This window comes from Maniola hyperantus, chromosome 28, assembly GCF_902806685.2.
Source record: "Maniola hyperantus chromosome 28, iAphHyp1.2, whole genome shotgun sequence".
NCBI classification, from domain to species: Eukaryota; Metazoa; Arthropoda; class Insecta; order Lepidoptera; family Nymphalidae; genus Maniola; species Maniola hyperantus.
This window is the reverse complement of record NC_048563.1, coordinates 5,836,737-5,855,283: the sequence shown is the minus strand read 5'-3', so window position 1 is coordinate 5,855,283 and position 18,547 is coordinate 5,836,737. Positions and strand designations below refer to the sequence as shown.

At 45.3% G+C, this 18,547-nt stretch overlaps 1 protein-coding gene across 8 annotated transcripts in view; it reads right to left on the bottom strand.

Moving 5' to 3' along the window:
• LOC117995019 (uncharacterized) overlaps positions 1-18,547 on the bottom strand; it is a 40,177-nt gene that overhangs the window by 3,006 nt on the left and 18,624 nt on the right. For 4 of the 8 annotated variants that reach the window (XM_069508216.1, XM_069508215.1, XM_069508218.1 and 1 more), the window contains exons 2-15: positions 17,409-18,047; positions 15,314-15,533; positions 14,941-15,011; positions 14,062-14,168; positions 12,701-12,805; positions 11,290-11,405; positions 10,501-10,592; positions 9,860-9,950; positions 6,722-6,836; positions 6,449-6,593; positions 6,006-6,112; positions 4,227-4,366; positions 2,547-2,626; positions 663-749 (exon numbers count right to left, since the gene is read on the bottom strand). In XM_069508216.1, coding sequence (XP_069364317.1) covers positions 663-749; positions 2,547-2,626; positions 4,227-4,366; positions 6,006-6,112; positions 6,449-6,593; positions 6,722-6,836; positions 9,860-9,950; positions 10,501-10,592; positions 11,290-11,405; positions 12,701-12,805; positions 14,062-14,168; positions 14,941-15,011; positions 15,314-15,533; positions 17,409-17,957 — 2,025 coding nt within the window. In that variant the 5' untranslated portion in view covers positions 17,958-18,047. The remainder of the gene's footprint in view (positions 1-662; positions 750-2,546; positions 2,627-4,226; positions 4,367-6,005; positions 6,113-6,448; positions 6,594-6,721; positions 6,837-9,859; positions 9,951-10,500; positions 10,593-11,289; positions 11,406-12,700; positions 12,806-14,061; positions 14,169-14,940; positions 15,012-15,313; positions 15,534-17,408; positions 18,048-18,547) is intronic. The other 4 variants (XM_069508217.1, XM_069508220.1, XM_069508221.1 and 1 more) reach the window with 3 other exon arrangements.

Below are 18,547 nucleotides of genomic sequence, written 5' to 3'. Positions count from 1 at the left end.
GAACGCTGGCAAAAACGAAGACAGATGATAGTACTGAATACTGATGATTACTGATATGATACCACAAGAAAAAACTCGAAAAAAATATTTAAAAAACATATATTTTGTAAAAGTTCACGGTACATTGCGAATAAAACATCTGACTGACGCTAGAGGTCAACGAACGTTGCGTAAATAGGCCACTCGGAGTCAATGCCGCGTCGTAGCCGTGGCATTGATCCGAGTTTTTGACGCTATACATTGCGGGTTTGAAAAATTGATCACTAAAACTACAGAATGAGGCAAATGGTTATTGGTATTGGATTGTGTTTAGGTAGTATCATAAATAAATAACTTGTGTTCTGGTTACATCTAAATATATAAAAGGAAAAGGTGACTGACTGACTGACTGACTGACTGACTGATCTATCAACGCAGAGCTTAAACTACTGGACGGATCGGGCTGAAATTTGGCATGCAGATAGCTATTATGACGTAGGCATCCGCTAAGAAAGGATTTTTGAAATTTCAACCCCTAAGGGGGTGAAATAGGGGTTTGAAATTTGTGAAGTCCACGTGGACGAAGTCGCGAGCATAAGCTAGTCCTGTATATGTCGTGTTACGTGTGACGTGTCATATACAGGGTCGTATATTTCCGGCTTCGTATATAAGTGATAGCTTACCTCGCTATGTCTCGCGGGTTTGCTCTTCTCTTTCAACAAGGCCGCCGCTCGTTCCATAGCCGCTGCTTCTTTAGCAACCAACAGTTCCTGTGACAAACAAAATTATGCATACTTTTTAGGGTTCCACACGTCAAAAGGAAAAAAACCCGGCCAAGTGCGAGTCAGGCTCGCGCAATGAGGGTTCCGTACTACAGTCGTATTTTTTGACATTTTAAGACAATAAATAAAAATCTATTTTAGAATGTACAGCTGAAGACCTTTCATATGATAACCCCACTTGATATAGTTACTCACTTCGAAAGTTGAAAATACTAATTATTAGTTCATGACCACAATTTAATTTTTTTTGTGTGATCTAACCCTAAATTCACGGTTTTCAGATTTTTCCCCAAATGTCAGCTATAATATCTACCTACCTGCCAAATTTCATGATTCTAGGTCAACGGGAAGTACCCTGTAGGTTTCTTGACAGACAGACAGACAGACAGACAGACAGACAGACAGACAACAAAGTGATCCTATAAGAGTTCCGTTTTTCCTTTTGAGGTACGGAACCCTAAAAACGGAACCCTTATAGGATCACTTTGTGACACAAAATGTGAATTTGTGGTTACATCACACAAAAAAAAAAAAATTGTGGTCATGAACTAATAATTAGTATTTTCAATTTTCAAAGTAAGATATACTATATCAAGTGGGGTATCATATGAAAGGGCTTTATTTATACACTAGCTGACCCAGCGAACTTCGTTCCGCCTAACAGTCGCAATAATTTTGCATCATCCGCAGTTCCTGAAACATTATAGTTTAGGAGTGCTGTACCCTACATCATCAGGGTTGAGGAGTTGAGACTTGAAGTCTGAGAATAAAGTCGTTGCTTGGTACCTACAATATGAATTCACTATGAACACTTCCTGAATCTTGATAACTCAGGCGGGCAGTAACCCTGCAGCATCAGGATTAAGGAGCTGAATCCAGAATTTTTTATGTGATTACCACGAAAACTTTTTTTGTTGATTTAAAAAAAATATTTGCAAATCGGTCCAGAAACCTCGAAAAAATCGATGTAAAAAAAAGAACCACCTCCTTTTTGACAGTCGGTTAAAAACTGATGACCTTGAAATATTTACGGAACAATTTAAAAACAACCCCCTTTCTAACAAAAAAAGAATGAATGAAATCGGACTACGCTTTAATGAATTACAACTCAGTATACATTTTAACTTTCATCCCCTCTCCTACGGGAACCATGCTGAATTTCGGGATAAAAAGTATCCTATATTCTTCCTCATAGTATGACCTCAAATCGTACCAAGTTTCATTGGAATCCATTCAGTAGTTTCAGCGTGATGCGCGGCCGTGATACAGACAGACAGACAGACAAAAATTAAAAAAATTACAGTTTTGGGTTCAGTATCGATTATAGAGTGCCCTCGAAAAAAAAATTTCAAAATATCTTCAATGTACAGAATTTGACCTGTTACAGTTTTATTATAAGTATTGATATTGATTCTAAAACAGATTTTTATTTATTTTCATGCATAATAGTTTCTGATTTATCGTGCAAAATGGCACCGATTCTAAGCACAACCTAATTTTAGAGTATTCGCACCCTCTTCTTACTATTGTAATATGAAAAGGACAGAAGCAGTTTGACATTTCTAAGTTTAATTTTTAGATGGTAAAACCCATGATTTTAGCACGCACTCGCGAACCTACTGTTTAAATTTGTATTGTGCACTAAAATTTAGAGTCTTTAAATGTGAAAGTCATGTTCCGTTCCTTTTTTAGCATTAGTAAAAAGAAAAGGATGCAGATACTTTAAATTTAGTTTAGAGAGAGACTAGAGAATCGGGGCCAATGTCGAAAAAATACGACTGGTACCTGTACCTGCATGGTGACAGCCGCCTCCATCTCCTCCATACTGATAGTGTCTGAGCAGCGCGAGTCCGCCTCCTCCATGTCTGCAACAGGGACCAGTGCTACAGGACCACAAGGCTCTTTTGGCACTTGAATGACACCAACATCGACTTCGCCATCATGTTTGAGAGCCTCAATAGCTCAACGGGTAAAGGAGTGGACTGAAAACCGAATGGTCGACGGTTCAAACCCCGCCCGTTGCACTATTGTCGTACCTACTCCTAGCACGAGCTTGACGCTTAGTTGGAGAGGAAAGGGGAATATTAGTCATTTAACATGGCTAATATTCTTTAAAAAAAAAAAAAAAAAAAAGTTAATTTGGAGGCTGTGAAGCTTCTAGATAAGGTGGACATCAAAAGGAGGCTCAAAAGAACCAAGCCGTTCGAATTAGTGTTAAAAAGTACATAAGTGCAGCGTTTGTGTAATAGTGTATGTGTGTAGTTGTATAATACTTTATTTTTCTAGGTCACAAGAACATAGTGAACTGTAAGTACGTGTTAGAATAAACTAAGGACAGTTACTGGACTGTAAATTAGATTTAAAAATTAATCATAAGTAGAAGTTTAAGCTAGAATAATATTACTTATTAGCCCATAGGCTAGATGGTAGTAGCAATAAAGCTACCATTTTATAATGGTGCTTTATGGTAGAAAAAAAAAAAAAAAAAAAAAAAAACCGGGGGGGGTTACATATTATTATGTTGAACAAAAATAATTTTTTTAAGTAGGTAGTTATATGTAACGAACCTAACCAACAAGCCATTGCGTTCACGCGGCATTCTCGGTAGCGCGACCACCAAAGCCGCCGCCGAACAATGGAAAAGGGTGGAAAATAACCAACAGTCCCCAACTCGACTCTGTTAGCATAAAGGTTCGTACGCACCTGAGCGGCGCGGCGCGGCGCTTCAGCGAGCTGCACGTCGCGGCACAGAGCGTCAAAATATCATTTCTATCATTTTGTATGGCGCATATCGCACTAGAGCGGCGCTGCACAGCGCTTCACCGCGCGTTGCCGCGCGGCACGGCTGGAGAGAATATTTTGAAGCGCAGCGAAGCGACGCGCAGTGCAGTGACGCTAGTGCGACATACCCAGCGGCGCGGCGCGGCGCTTCGCGCTCGTACGCAAACGGGTATAAAAGTGACGCGCAAGTGACGCGAGGTGCCGCGTACTGAAGTTGTAGTGCGGTAGGCACCGTCGAGCGGCCTGAGGTGAAGCGTTCTGCAGTCGGACTGAAGCGCCGCGCCGCGCCGCTCAGGTGCGTACGAACCTTTAGTCTATTTTCTAGTTTGATTATTATTAAAGTATAGTTTTGAATCTTTCGCCTTTAAAAAAAATATAAACTCGAAGCTCCCAAACTTCACTAGGTATACAATAAATGAATTTTTTACTTTTAATGTTTTGTAGCGCAAGTAAATAAAAAAATGTTGTTGTAGTTGTGTCTTTCTATTGATGTTGTTGTTGTGTCTTCCTGTTGTTGTTGTTGTGGTCGAACCCACAACATAGCATGCTAGGCTGGTGCGAGCGAGCGCGGGTGACGTGCGGGTGACGTGCGGGTGACGTGCGGGTGACGTGCGGGTGTGCAGGGCGTCCCCCCGCCTCATACTCCGATCGACATCTCGACTTGTCCCGTACAGCTATACACACCGTGTGGCGAATAGAACGAGGGCGGGGGGCGAAGCTCCCTCAGCGCGACGGTGTCTCGCTTGAGGCGCGCGGCGTGCGCTCGCAGCCGCGACTCGCACTCAGGGCTCCAGGGCTCCAGGTCCTTGTCCGATTCGCTGTTCCTGCAATCATTTTGTTACAAAATTATTGTCCTGTCAGTACATTACTGCTCAAATTCCCAATTATTACAATAAAACTTGTGGCGGTTACCACAATAGAAACTAGATGGCGCTGTTCAATCGATGACGTAGTCCCGAACAAATGTACCGCCGATAGTAATCGCACTAACGGAGTTTTCTGCAATCTGGACTATATATAGAAGTTTCAAGACATAACCGTCGGCCCAGCTGGCGCTACCGAGCACAACCAACCGCTCGGTGGGAGATCTCCCCTTTGGTACGGTCGAGCCTGCACACCGCTCCCGTACAAACTTAAAGCTAGCCTTATCTAATTACTATATAAATCATGACCGCGTGGAATGGTGCCAAGAATACTGGCTGCATTTCCGCGCTGGACAGCCAGGCTGATCCGTTGCGCAAAAAATGAGCCAGCCCTTCTGTCACCAGATGAGGCTATTAATCGCGGTGAAATGTCTCGTAAAATTTTTTTAGCACTAAGACTCCATGGCCCCAGGGTCTCCACGGCAAACGGCACAAAAATGTAACTCTCTATGAGAGAGGCATACTTGCGCCGCTTGCCGTTTTCAGCTGTTTCTGCTGCGGCTCCCGGTCTTGATGCTGTCTTCCTGATATGACACGGGGCCAATGTGTGAACGCAAGTTGCGTCCCACATTAGCGCCCGTCCCCGTTCCCAGGGAACCAGCGTCAATCCATCAGGTCTCTTGCCATCATCCCGACTAATCCCTGCCGGCTCAATGAGCGCAGGAATTACGGTCAAGTAATCTAAATATATAAAAGGAAAAGGTGACTGACTGACTGACTGATCTATCAACGCTCAGCTCAAACTACTGGATGGATTGGGCTGAAATTTGGCATGCAGATAGTTATTATGACGTAGGCATCCGCTAAGAAAGGATTTTTGGAAATTCAACCCCTAAGGGGGTGAAATAGGGATTTGAAAATTTGTAGTCCACACGGACGAAGTCGCGAGCATAAGCTAGTATAATAATAAGTAACGTGCTGGAATGGCGACCTCGCACCAGAAGGACGCAATGTTGGAAGACCCCCCACTAGGTGGACGGACGACATCAGACGAGTCGCCGCTCCACAGGGAGCCGCTGAATGGCGGCGGCGCAAGACCGTGGCGTGTGGAAGTCCCTACATGAGACCTATGTCTAACAGTGGACGTCTATCGGTTGATGATGATGATGATGAATATCGGAAAGACGAGGCGAAGCCGAGAACTTCCTAAGTGTACCGCTTGGGAACTACACTTAGGAACTACTTTTGGGAACTACACTTGGGAATAATAGCTATCTGCATGCCTTTCAGCTCGATCCGTCCAGTAGTTTGAGACGTGCGTTGATAAATCAGCCAGTCAGTCAGTTACCTTTTCCGTTTATATAATACTAGCTTATGCTCGCGACTTCGTCCGCGTGGACTACAAAATTTCAAACCCCTATTTTACCCCCTTAGGAGTTGAATTTTCAAAAATCCTTTCTTAACAGATGCCTACGTCATAATAGCTATCTGCATGCCAAATTTCAGCCCGATCCATCCAGTAGTTTGAGCTGTGCGTTGATAGATCAGTCAGTCAGTCAGTCACCTTTTCCTTTTATATATATAAGATTTAGATACTCACTGGTGGTGGTTGTGCCAGGGCCCCGGAGAGAGTAGGGCTTCGCCCCACGCAGGCGCAGCCTCGAGCCGCCGCAGTAGTCGGCAAGCTACCGCCTCCGCCGCACCGCGCTGGAAGCGGCAAAAATTACATTCAATTATTTTTAAGTTCATTAGGCGCGTTGGGTAATTTTGGGATGGATAATATTTTAAGATCGCATCACCGACATGCTAATTTTTGAGTACAAAGATTTAGTTTGGGTCAAATTTTTTGGGTCAAAGTCAATTAACTCGTAGTTCCAAAAATCCTACTAGATGGCACTGTTTGTATTTGTCTCGCACTATTGATTCGCTTTCAATTATGATACTGAATTTCATCTCAGCCTTGTTTTATTTTACCTGTCTAGTGTCTACAAAGAGTGAGTGAGTGTGAATATACAGTGGTCGTATAAAAGATTAGTGGCTCACTTCGCTCTCGGTCCGCTGGTTGTCAGCGTGGGTCTCGGCCAGTGCCAGCAGCACGTCGTACGTTTCCAGCGCTCGGTCTGCAGCCCTCAAAGCGCTGCACAGCGCCACTGACGACGACTCTTGTACCGCACATGCGCAAGATAACCTGAAATATTATAATGAAAATCGGTCAAGTGCGAATCGGACTTGCACACGAAGTGTTCCGTACTATCGTACAAGAAATAACACTTTTTAATTATTTTTTATGTGTTATAACACATTTGACTATGTTACCTGTGCGCGGTGTCCACGGCCTGCGCGAGCGCGCAGTCGAGCACGCGGCAGTCGGCCGCGAGTCGCAAGCATCGGGCGCGCCACACCGCCGCCGCTGCCGACTGCACCGACTCGTCTAACACAAAAAAACCGATTAAAACTTTTTTCTCGAATACGGCAAAGTTTTAGCTTTAAAAGGTTATGAAATTAGCAGATTATGCGCGACAGGTCGTGATGGCAAGGCAGAAAAAAGATAGCGCCTAAAGACAGCCATCTTTCGAGACAATGTCTGCTGCACCTCGTCCGTCCGCTGCGCCAGATCCTTCTTTCCACGCACATGCTAACTGTGGAACCAACTCCCATCGACGGTGTTCCCACTACATTACAACATGGGGATATTCAAGGAGCGGACCAACAGATTCCTAAAAGGCCGGCAACGCATCGGCGGTTCCTCTGGTGCTGCAAATGTTCATGGGCGGCGGTAATCACTTTTTATTTTAATTTTATTTTTATTACCAACATAAAGAATGTTTAACAAATCCAATTTAGACACAGCAAAAAAAGACGAAGTATCAAAAAGTGTGTCATTCCGTCTACTTCTTAATACATAATAATAATAATAATAGCCTGCCAGGTTTTGTTCCGTGACAGTTAAGTTCGGCTCGAGCAGCAGGAACTCGCGGTACATTGCCGCTCGGTAGCCAGTCCGTCCGGTTTCCCCTCCTGTCGCCCTGTAGTACGCACGCATGACATTCTCGTTCATGAGAGACGTCCATCTCATGCGGCGTACACCACCAGCGGCGGGCGCCGAAAATTGGGCCCTAGTGGACCCTGTCGGAGCCAAGCCCTCTGGTGGGGATGATGGGTTTGTCGGCCGGCTAGGTAGTGGTGCCGGTCGACTGGTGGTGATACTGGCGGCCCGTATGCTGCTACGCCCAGCGCCAGCTCCAGGCGCGCCCTGGCGACCCCCAGGTAGCGGCCCTATTCGCACATTCCGTATATTGTTGTCCATCATCATAAAAAGGGGGGGGGGGGGGGGGGTGAGTGGTGGTTACATCACTCGGGGTCCACTCAGGTCCCCGAGGAGGCTGTTTCTGTGGCCAGCGTACCAGATTTAGGGGAACTTAAATGATGCTAATCAGTTCCCCGTTTCCCTTAGTCGCCTCTTACGACACCCACAGGATGATCCCAGTCAGCCTCGCTCCACATCTGAGGCGACTGGGTTTCCGTGGCAGTTCGCTCGCAGCCAGGATGCAAAAAGCGGTCTTGCTGGACTCGGCTAGGATAGTCCGCCGATTTCTACACCTGTCGCCCTGACCCCCGGCCGTTTGGTCTCCCCTGCCGGGGTGTAATCCTCCGCCCGGTACAAATATGTATGTATGTAATGTTTATGTAGGTTTATTTATTTTTATGTATGTAAGTATATTATAACTCTTTTGGCTTTTATATGTATCTATTTTGTACGCGGGCGTGAGAGTAGATGTATATATAATAATAATAGTGTTTCTATAAACAATATAAATTGTTTATAGAAACCCTTATTACATTACATTTCATACTAAAACGGGGATCATTACAATTTGTTAATATAATAGAATTTTAGCTTATATTTTAAATTAAATCTAGTTAGTTTTAACTTTTTTTTTTTTTTTTTTTTTTATTTAGACAAAAAAAAGCGAATAATTCACTTCCAGACCAAAGCACTAGACAAAAAGCCGCGACTGGTGTTGGCAGTTTGCAGCCCAAATAGACCGTAGTCTGTGCTAGGGCTGACAAAGTTCATCGACCTCATTCATACTATATTATATTATATACTATACTATATTTATACTATACTATATATATATTCATACATTACTAAAACTATATTTTATTTGGTGCAACAGTGTTAACATCAGGTGACCCGCTTGCTCGTTTGCTCGCTATCTCTATAAAAAAAAAAGACAGCAGAGAGCAGCTTTCGGAACCTTCCGAAACAGGTCCACCTGTCGTATCTATGTGGCGGTTACCACAATAGAAACTAGATGGCGCTGTTCAATCGATGACGTAGTCCCGAACAAATGTACCGCCGATAGTAATCGCACTAACGGAGTTTTCTGCAATCTGGACTATATATAGAAGTTTCAAGACATAACCGTCGGCCCAGCTGGCGCTACCGAGCACAACCAACCGCTCGGTGGGAGATCTCCCCTTTGGTACGGTCGAGCCTGCACACCGCTCCCGTACATCTACACGAGCCTCGTCTCATCGGCGGGGAACTACAACTACGGGAATTCGCGCACCATTGGCACAAGAGGCGAAGCAGCTCGGAGCGTACAGGGGCCAGGCCGGCACCACGGAGCAGCAGCGGGGATCTCAGCTGTGCTAGTGACGTCTAGCGTCCAAGGGGGAGAGTGGGCATAAGGGACAAGGAGGAGACATACAATAACTTGTAGGGAGTCAACCCTCCACCTCCCATGACCCCACCAACCTCTCGGTTATATGGGCCGAATCGCGGGAGGGCGCCCGTTCGGTACTTGCTCTTGGCATTTTCCCGGGGCGCCTTCTTGACTCCCTACAAATTATTTTGTCTCTTCCTTGTCCCTTATGCTCACTCTCCCCCCTTGGGGGCTAGACGTCACTAATACAGCTGTGATCTCCGCTGCTGCTCCGTGGTGCCGGCCTGGCACCTGCACGCTCCGAGCTGCTTCGCCTCTTATGCCAATGGTGCGCGAATTCCCGTAGCCGGTTGTAGTTCCCCGCCGATGAGACGAGGTCCGTGTAGAAGACCGGCCCCGCTTCCCCGCGTACGATCCCATCCAACATCGTCACCCGCAAGTCCTCATATAGGGGACACTCCCACAGCACATGGTGCCTATCCTCGTCGCCAAAGCCGCACTCGCACGCCGGGCTCTCGCACAACGTCATCCTATGCAGGCGCGCCCGGAAACAGCCGTGTGCGATGAGGATCTGTGAGGTCTCGTAGTCCGGCGCGACCCAGGTGGCCCCGAACCTGTCACCGCAAATCTCCGCAGACCAGCGCTCCTGCCACATCGCAATGACATCCGACCCGATATCCCGATATTGTAGGGAGTCAAGAAGGCACCGAGAGCAAGTACCGAACGGGCGCCCTGCCGCGATTCGGCCCATGGGAGGTGGAGATGGAGGGTCTGTACTCACCGCCGTTGGAGGCCGCCACGAGCGCCTCCCGCAGCCCCGCCTGCGAGCACACGTCGAGCGCGAGGCGCTCCGCCGCCTGCACGCACCACGCCTGCCAATTTGTTATTTTATTTTTATTTTATTCATTCACTAGTCGATGCCCGCGACTTCGTCCGCGTGGAAATAGGTTTTTTACAAATCCCGTGGGAACTCTTTAATTTTCCGGGATAAAAAGTAGCCTATGTCCTTCCCCGGGATATAAGCTAACTCAGTACCAAATTTCATCAAAATCGGTTGAACGGTTGGGCCGTGAAAAGCTAGCAGACAGACAGAGACACTTTCGCATTTATAATATTAGTATGGATATGGATTAGGGTTCCGTACCTCTAAAGGAAAAACGGAACCCTCCTAGGATCACTTTGTTGTCTGTCTGTCAGTCTGTCAAGAAACCTACAGGGTACTTCCCATTGACCTAGAATCATGAAATTTGGCAGATAGGTAGATCTTATAGTTGACATTCGGGAAAAAATCTGAAAACTGTGAATTTGCGGTTACATCACACAAAATAACGTGTTTATGAACAAATAATTAGTTTTGTCCGTGAAGTGAAATGTTTCGGAGGGCACTACCCTCAGCAATGGGGAATGACAAAGGACTGGTACCTCGTCATCGGAGAGCTGGTTGGACTCCGTGTCCTCGGTGCGCCGGAGTCGAACCCGGGACGCCATCTTCGCTTCCCGCGCCTCACAGCGACCTGCAATTCACGACAATCACCATTATTATCTAAACATACAAAAAGGATTGACTGACTGACTGACTGATCTATCAACGCACAGCTCAAACTACTGGACGGATCGGGCTGGAATTTGGCATGCAGATAGCTATTATGACGTAGGCATCCGCTAAGAAAGGAATTTTGAAAATTCAACCCCTAAGGGGGTAAATAGGGGGTTGAAATTTGTGTAGTCGCGATCATAAGCTAGTTTACTATATTATCCCTAGCCTACTATAGCCTTGTGGTAACATATAGCATAGATTATTATAATTTATATAATGTTATTTTATTCTTGAGTGGATTCGGGGAATGAAACCAAGACTTAATTGCGTTTCTATACAATTACAGAAACAACATTTAAAGCCTTTATTTACGGTTTTAACAAATCTTTTCTAATTATAAACACAAAATATCCGTTTACTTCAAAACACCGACAAAACTTCAGATTCAATTGACACAACTGTCAGTAGTGACATTTGACAAGCTAAGTCCACAGACTTCAGGATATGTCTTTTATGCACCAAAGACAAAGTAAAAAATTAAAAAAAAGCACTGAATAGGTGTCCATAGGTAAAGTGGTTTTCTTTACATTTATATTATATACTACTGTAATATGTACTATCTGTTGGCAAACCAATAAAAAAAATAATAAAAAAAAAAAAAAATTAGTATGTACCCGGAGAGACGGGCATGAGCGCGGGCGAGCCGCGGTCCCTCTCGCAGCTCCCTCCCGCCGCGTGCGCCGCGTGCCCCGCGTGCGCCGCGTGCGCCGCGCGCGCGTACTGGCAGCATCTGGGGACAAGTACAGCAATCTCAATAATTGTTCTCAGGTGGAAGAAGCGCCGGAATAACCAGCTCTTAGCTTAAGTTGTGATGTGTGGCATAATTTGTATTAATAAACGTCTTTTCTTTCTTTCTTTCTTTCAATCAAATCAAATCAAAAAATTTATTGCCTTTCAGTTGCTGAGTGCTGACATAAATTATAATATAAGGAACACAGTTTTTTTTTTTAATAGATATAGCGAGCAAGCGAGCAGGCGGGTCACCTGATGTTAAGTGATTACCGCCGCCCATGAACATTTGCAGCACCAGAGGAGCCGCCGATACGTTGCCGGCCTTTTAGGAATTTGTTGGTCCGCCCCTTGAATAACCCCATGTTATAATGTAGTGGGAACAGCGCCGATGGGAGTTGGTTCCACAGTTAGCACGTGCGTGAAAGGATCTGGCGCAGCGGACGATCGAGGTGCAGCAGACACCCAGATGGTGAGGGTGAAATTCCTTACGGTGGCGCGCGGTGCGGTTGTAGAAAAAAGAGGGTGGAATAAGGTCAAAAAGCTCTTCAGAGCACTCCCCATTATACAGGCGATAGAACACGCATAGAGAGCTAACGTCTCTGCGGTGCTCCAGGCTTTCCAACGAGCCGGTTAAAAATATTAAGAATACAGATAAAGAACAAATAATAACAGTAGACCTAGGTCTAGGACTAGGACTAGGCCTGACTTGTTAGTCATCACCTCTCCTCAGATTGTATTTGGTTTCCGAACCCATAGTGGCAGACTCTTTTAAGGGTTCCGTATGACTGTAATACGAAAAACTCATTGCGCGAACCTGACTCGCACTAGGCCGGTTTTTTTATAAAAACCGGTCAAGTGCGAGTCTGGCTCGCGCAACGAGGGTTTCGTACAAAAGTCCTATTTTTTCGACATTTTGCACGATAATTCAAAAACTATGATGCTTAAAAATAAATAAAAATCTGTTTTAGAATGTACAGGTGAAGACCTTTCATATGATACCCCACTTGATATAGTCACTCACTTCGAAAGTTGAAAATACTAATTATTAGTTCATGACCACAATTTAATTTTTTTTGTGTGATCTAACCCTAAATTCACGGTTTTCAGATTTTTTCCCCGAATGTCAGCTATAAGATCTACCTACCTGCCAAATTTCATGATTCTAGGTCAACGGGAAGTACCCTGTAGGTTTCTTGACAGACAGACAGACAACAAAGTGATCCTATAAGGGTTCCGTTTTTCCTTTTGAGGTACGGAACCCTAAAAAATAGACCTGTTGATGGTAGGTAGTACCTGGCGGTGCTGACGCAGATCTCCGAGTCTCTCTCGGAGAGCTGGAGACTCGAGCACTGCTCGGAGCCCTGCACAGGAGACACCTGCAGTTTGGGCCTCTCCATTCTGAAAGAATAACCGTAAAAGTTTTTTTTATTTTTTTATTCAGATACAAGTTAGCCCTTGACTGCAATCTCACCTGGTGGTAAGTGATGATGCAGTCTAAGATGATAGCGGGCTAACCTGGAAGGGGTATGGCAGTTTTTTATTAAACCCAATACCCCTTTGGTTTCTACACGGCATCGTACCGGAACGCTAAATCGCTTGGCGGCACGGCTTTGAAGGTAGGGTGGTAACTAGCCACGGCCGAAGCCTCCCACCAGACCAGACCGGAAATTTAGAAATTATAAAATTCCAAACCCCTGCCAGGAATCGAACCCGGGACCTCCCACTATTAAGACCACAGCGCTCACCACTGCGCCAGGGAGGTCGTCGAGTTGAAGGCCGATCGAAAATTCTACACCAATATGTTTACCTGTAACGCATTTTATCTATCATGTTCATCAGTACCCTTATTATAAATGCGAAAGTGTGTTTGTTTGTTGGTTTGTCCTTCAATCACTTCGCAACGGTGCAACGAATCGACATGATTTTTTGCATGGATATAGTTTAAGACCTGGAGAGTGACATAGGCTACTTTTTATCAATTTTAGGATTTTTAAAACCTAAATACATACATGCGGACAAAGTCGCGGGCATCAGCTAGTCTAAATATATAAAAGGAAAAGGTGACTGAGTCAGTCAGTCACCTTTTCCTTCCTGAGCTGTGCGTTGACTGCAATCTATCAACGCACAGCTCAAACTACTGGACGGATCGGGCTGAAATTTGGCATGCAGATAGCTATTATGGCGTAGGCATCCGCTAAGAAAGGATTTTTGATAATTCAACCCCTAAAGGGGTGAAACAAGGGTTTGAAATTTGTGTAGTCCACGCGGACGAAGTCGCGAGCATTAGCTAGTATGTATATAAAAGGAAACTGACTGACTGATTTATCAAAGCACAGCTCAAACTACTGGACAGATCGGGCTGAAAATTGGCATGCAGATAGCTATTATGGCGTAGGCATCCGCTAAGAAAGGATTTTTGATAATTCAACCCCTAAAGGGGTGAAACAAGGGTTTGAAATTTGTGTAGTCCACGCGGACGAAGTCGCGAGCATTAGCTAGTATGTATATAAAAGGAAACTGACTGACTGATTTATCAAAGCACAGCTCAAACTACTGGACAGATCGGGCTGAAAATTGGCATGCGAATAGCTACCCCCCCAACAACAATCCCTGAGGGGGTGAAATTTGTGAAGTCCACGCGTATAAACTAGTACCTGATATGTTCAGTGGTGCTGAAGTCCGTGTCTTCAGGTAACGGTTCCAGCTTCGGGTCCTGAGGAGTTGGCAACTCAGTTGGACTGAGGAGGGAGGAGTTGTCATTCTGAAAGAAAAATCAAAATTTTATTTATTTGCTACTACCTGATGCCTGCGACTTCGTACGCGTAGATTTAGGTTTTGAAAAATCCCGTGGGAACTCTTTGGTTTTGCGGGATAAAAAGTAGCTTATGTCACTCTCCAGGTCTTGTACTATACCCATACAAAAAATCACGTCAATCCGTTGCTCCGTTGCGAAGTGATTGTAGGACAAACCAACACACTAACAAACCAATAAACAAACACACTTTCACATTTATAATAGGGGTAGTGATGGCGAGAGCTATGTGCGGAGTTTCTCTACGTCATCAAGTCTGACATGAGGAGATCCGTAGGAGAGCTAGAGGAACCGACATAGCTCAACGGGTTGCGAAGCTGAAGTGGCAATGGGCAGGGCGCATAGTTCGTACAACCGATAGACGTTGGGGTCCCAAGGTGCTGGAATGGCGACCTCGCACAGGAAGACGCAGCGTTGACTTGAAAAGGTGACTGACTGACTGAACTATAACCCAGAGTTCAAATTATTGGAAATTTTACACCCAGATAGCTATTATAAGTTATAACGTAGGCATCCGCTAAAAAGGATTTGTGAAAATTTAACCCCAAGGGGGTGAAATAGGGGTTTGAAATTTGTGTAGTCCACAAGCGAAGTCGCGAGCATAAGCTAGTGTAATAAGTATAAAAGTTACACGAAAACAATGTATAGTGGAATAGTCAAACTGCCGCGCGAACCTGGGGCAGGTGGCTAGTTTACATTATAATATGGACAATGGACATACTTGCTCAGTCCGGGACATGTCCGGGTCGTTGTCCAGCTCCCCGGCCGGCTGCGTGGTGGACTCACACTCATCTGCAAACAAACACATGGTTTATAAATTAGTCATGCCCGCGAATTCGTGGTGGACTACAAAAAATTCGAAACCCTATTTTATACCCTTAGGGGTTGAATTTTCAAAAATCCTTTCTTAGCGAATGTCTACGTCATATCTGCATATCTACACAAATTTGCGTAGTCAACGCAGACGAAGTCGCGGGCATAAGCTAGTTTCTAATATTTCTACAATACAATATGTCGTTAAACCATGAAATAAGCTTAAAAGCTACGAGGGTTCCAAACGCGCCCAGGTCTGAGAAGAGACTCAATCATCATACCTGACACTTCCTCCTCAGGAATGGCTTTGCTGAGCTTGTCGGCAGCGCGCCTTCGCACGAGCTCTGCGATGACGCCGTGCAGCTCGGCGAGCCGCGCGTCGTGCGCTCGCGCCTGAGCGGCCGCGCGTTGCTTCTCCGCTGCCAGCGCGCGCACCAGCGCGTCCCGCTCCGCGCGTAGCGTTGCTGCGTCGTCTGCACGTCCGCTGCTCTGGGTTGCCACCTAAAACAAATGTTAAACCTATTAGTCTGAGCAACCAAGCCAAAAATGTGAGAAGAATAAACGACTGACTAAAAAAAAACCGGCCAAGTGTGACTCGCGCACCGAGGGTTCCGTACTACAATCGTATTTTATCGACATTTTGCACGATAAATCAAAAACTATTATGTCAAAAAAATCTGTTTTAGAATGTACAAGTAGATGCTTTTTCATCATCATCCACTCATCCCGAGTGGCACTGGCTATAATTTAAAAAAATCAAAATGGCGGCAACCAACGCCGCCATTTTTATCGCTGGGGAAATGCGTTTACGCGTCCCCCCCGTCCCGTCCCCCCTGGAAGCCAGGCACACTGGCAGGTTACCTGGCTGGCACCCCGAACTATATGTCCTGCCCATTGCCAATTTAGCTTCACAACCCGTTGAGCCATTGAGCTATGTCGGTAACTTTGGTTCTCCTCATTTCTATATTGATCATAGAAAAATTAAAAGCAATGCTCTATAGGGTCCCGTTGGCACCCTTCGGTATGGAACCCTGGAAAATATCGCATCAGGAATACGTTATACAGATACCATTGCTGATGCATTCATTGAAATGCAGTTTGAGAGCGTTCGGAGCTCGCGAACATTGTCAAACGATCCTCGCCCCAATCTGTTGACCCAATTTGTGATGTTTTGTACACGCCGCAACAAAAGAAACGAATCCATGCCATGACGCTTTAAACTACACGACTATCTGTCGTCACGACAAAGTGGGAACGCGTCTTACCACTTTTATAAATCGCAGCATTGGAAGACCTTCCCCTAGGTGGACAGACGACGCCAAACGAGTCTGCGGACATCGCTAGATGGCGGCGGCCGTAAGATCGTCGCGTGTGGAAGTGGCGTAGAGACCTATGTCCATATGTCCAGCAGTGGACGTCTATCGGTTGATGATGACGATGACGGCTGTTGGATTGGTAGTGACGTCTAGCCTTCAAGGAGGGAGAGTGAGCATAAGGGAATGAACGAAATAATTTGTAGGGAGTCAAGAAGGCGCCCCGGGAAATCTCCTGCGATTCTGCCCATATAACCGAGAGGTTGGTGGGGCCATGGGAGGTGGAGGGTTGTCCCAAGCTGTTAGATTGGTGTCAAGTCTATATAATATGCGAAGATCTTTTGCCCGTCGCACGTACTGCGCCCCAAAATAAAGGCACATCCTACATTTGGTTGACGGTCGTGTACAGTTCTTGCAGTTCACGAAGGCGAATGAACTTTACTTGCACGTACGGGTACGTCGTATACACGCCGGACATTGTGCGTGCGTGTCGGACCAATCAGTCGCGAGCAAACGCTCGCAAACGCACACGTTTAGCGTACCTTATTCATACCGATACGACTTAAACAAGAGCATGAGCCCTCGTGAAATGTAAGAACTGTTAAGGTCACGTACTGCAGCCCAAAATTTAGGTACCAGTACCACACCCTATATGTATTTGGTTGACGGTCGGTACTGCTTTATAAATCACAATGCAGTTACACCGACTCCCGAATACGTAACTGAATATGTATGGAATACTAATCAGGAATCATTAACAATGGTTCGATGCGATCTAACGGCCAGGACCTGCAATGTGGCGTACAATTCCAAACTTGTAAAATACCTACCTAATCTGCCTGATAATATTCTTTCTCTATACAAAACCTTTAAAAAACACTACTAATTTAACTCTATTACTCTAGAAAATAGACTCTTCAAGGCAGTACTAACACATTATCCTCTAATACACTCTTCCTTTTATCTGTCTCCAGTTCCTGAGTACCTATCAATATATTGGGAATCCAGAATATTCCAGAAAATCCTTGCAACCCAAATAAATTGCCAAGTTAGTTCCACTCACCTCAGGTCGGGGCGCAGGGGGCGCAGTGACGGGGCGCAGACTGGAATACCTCCACGAGGACTGTCTGCAAGCCTCCTCCTCCCCAACATCTGGACAGCACAAGTACCAGCTCCTGCTCCTCCTCACCGACTGACCTGACTCCAGCTGAGTCAACGGTACTCTCCCAACAATCTCCAACTCAGCCAACAGAGGCTCCTTCTCCTTCGGCTCAGGCATGGGGAAAGTCCCAGCCGTGGAGTACGTTTCACCAATTTTGACTCCATTTTCTGGAGTAGAGTACTCTGGGCTGTATCTATCTCTTAAAGGGGGAACATCCTTCGTGGCTCCATCATTGACAACTTCGTTGGTCTCCACGTATTCACTTAGCTCGTTCAGATTCTGGTCTGGTTTGTCTTGGTTGTTTTGTATGTATCCGCCATTTTGGATGTAGCGGCCATCTTGTTTGATGCCGCCATCTTGGATGACGCCGTTTTGGCGCTTGATTTTCTCAAGATCCGCGTAGTAGTAGGCGGTAGAGCGCGGCTCGGTTACGTTTCGGGCGCCCGCCATTGTTTTGTTTAGTTAATTTTCACATTTTTTTTATAGTTGAGTCACATTTTTAATGTTTATGTTTGTAATTAAGCTATAGGTTTTGTCTTTCTATGGTTTTAAGTTTATTTTATTGTTATTGGAAATGCAATCGGTTTGTTTTTGTTTAATATTAAGCCATTGAGCGTCAATAGCTCAACGGTTGATGAGCGGATTGAATTCCGAAAAGTTGACGGTTCAAACCCCACTCGTTGCAATTACTCGTAGCACAAGTATGTTGGTTTGTCCTTCAACTATTCAATAGATCACCGTGATGTTTGCATGGATATAAAGACCAGAGGGTCTAACATGCGCCCCGCGAGAAAATTTTGTCTACGCATTATCTCGTGTTTTTTCATACAAATAAGACGAGTAAATGCGTAGATAAAATTTTCTCGTGGTGCGCATGTTAGGCGTGCTGAAGAGTGAGATAACAAAAAGCATACAAAAAATACATGCATAAACCTAAAGCGTAAATAACTAGGTAAGAACACGGTAAATTAAATTCAAACCACCGTCTGGCGGTAACTCATACAAGGGTGTATTTAGTAGGGTGTATGTTACTGCACGTG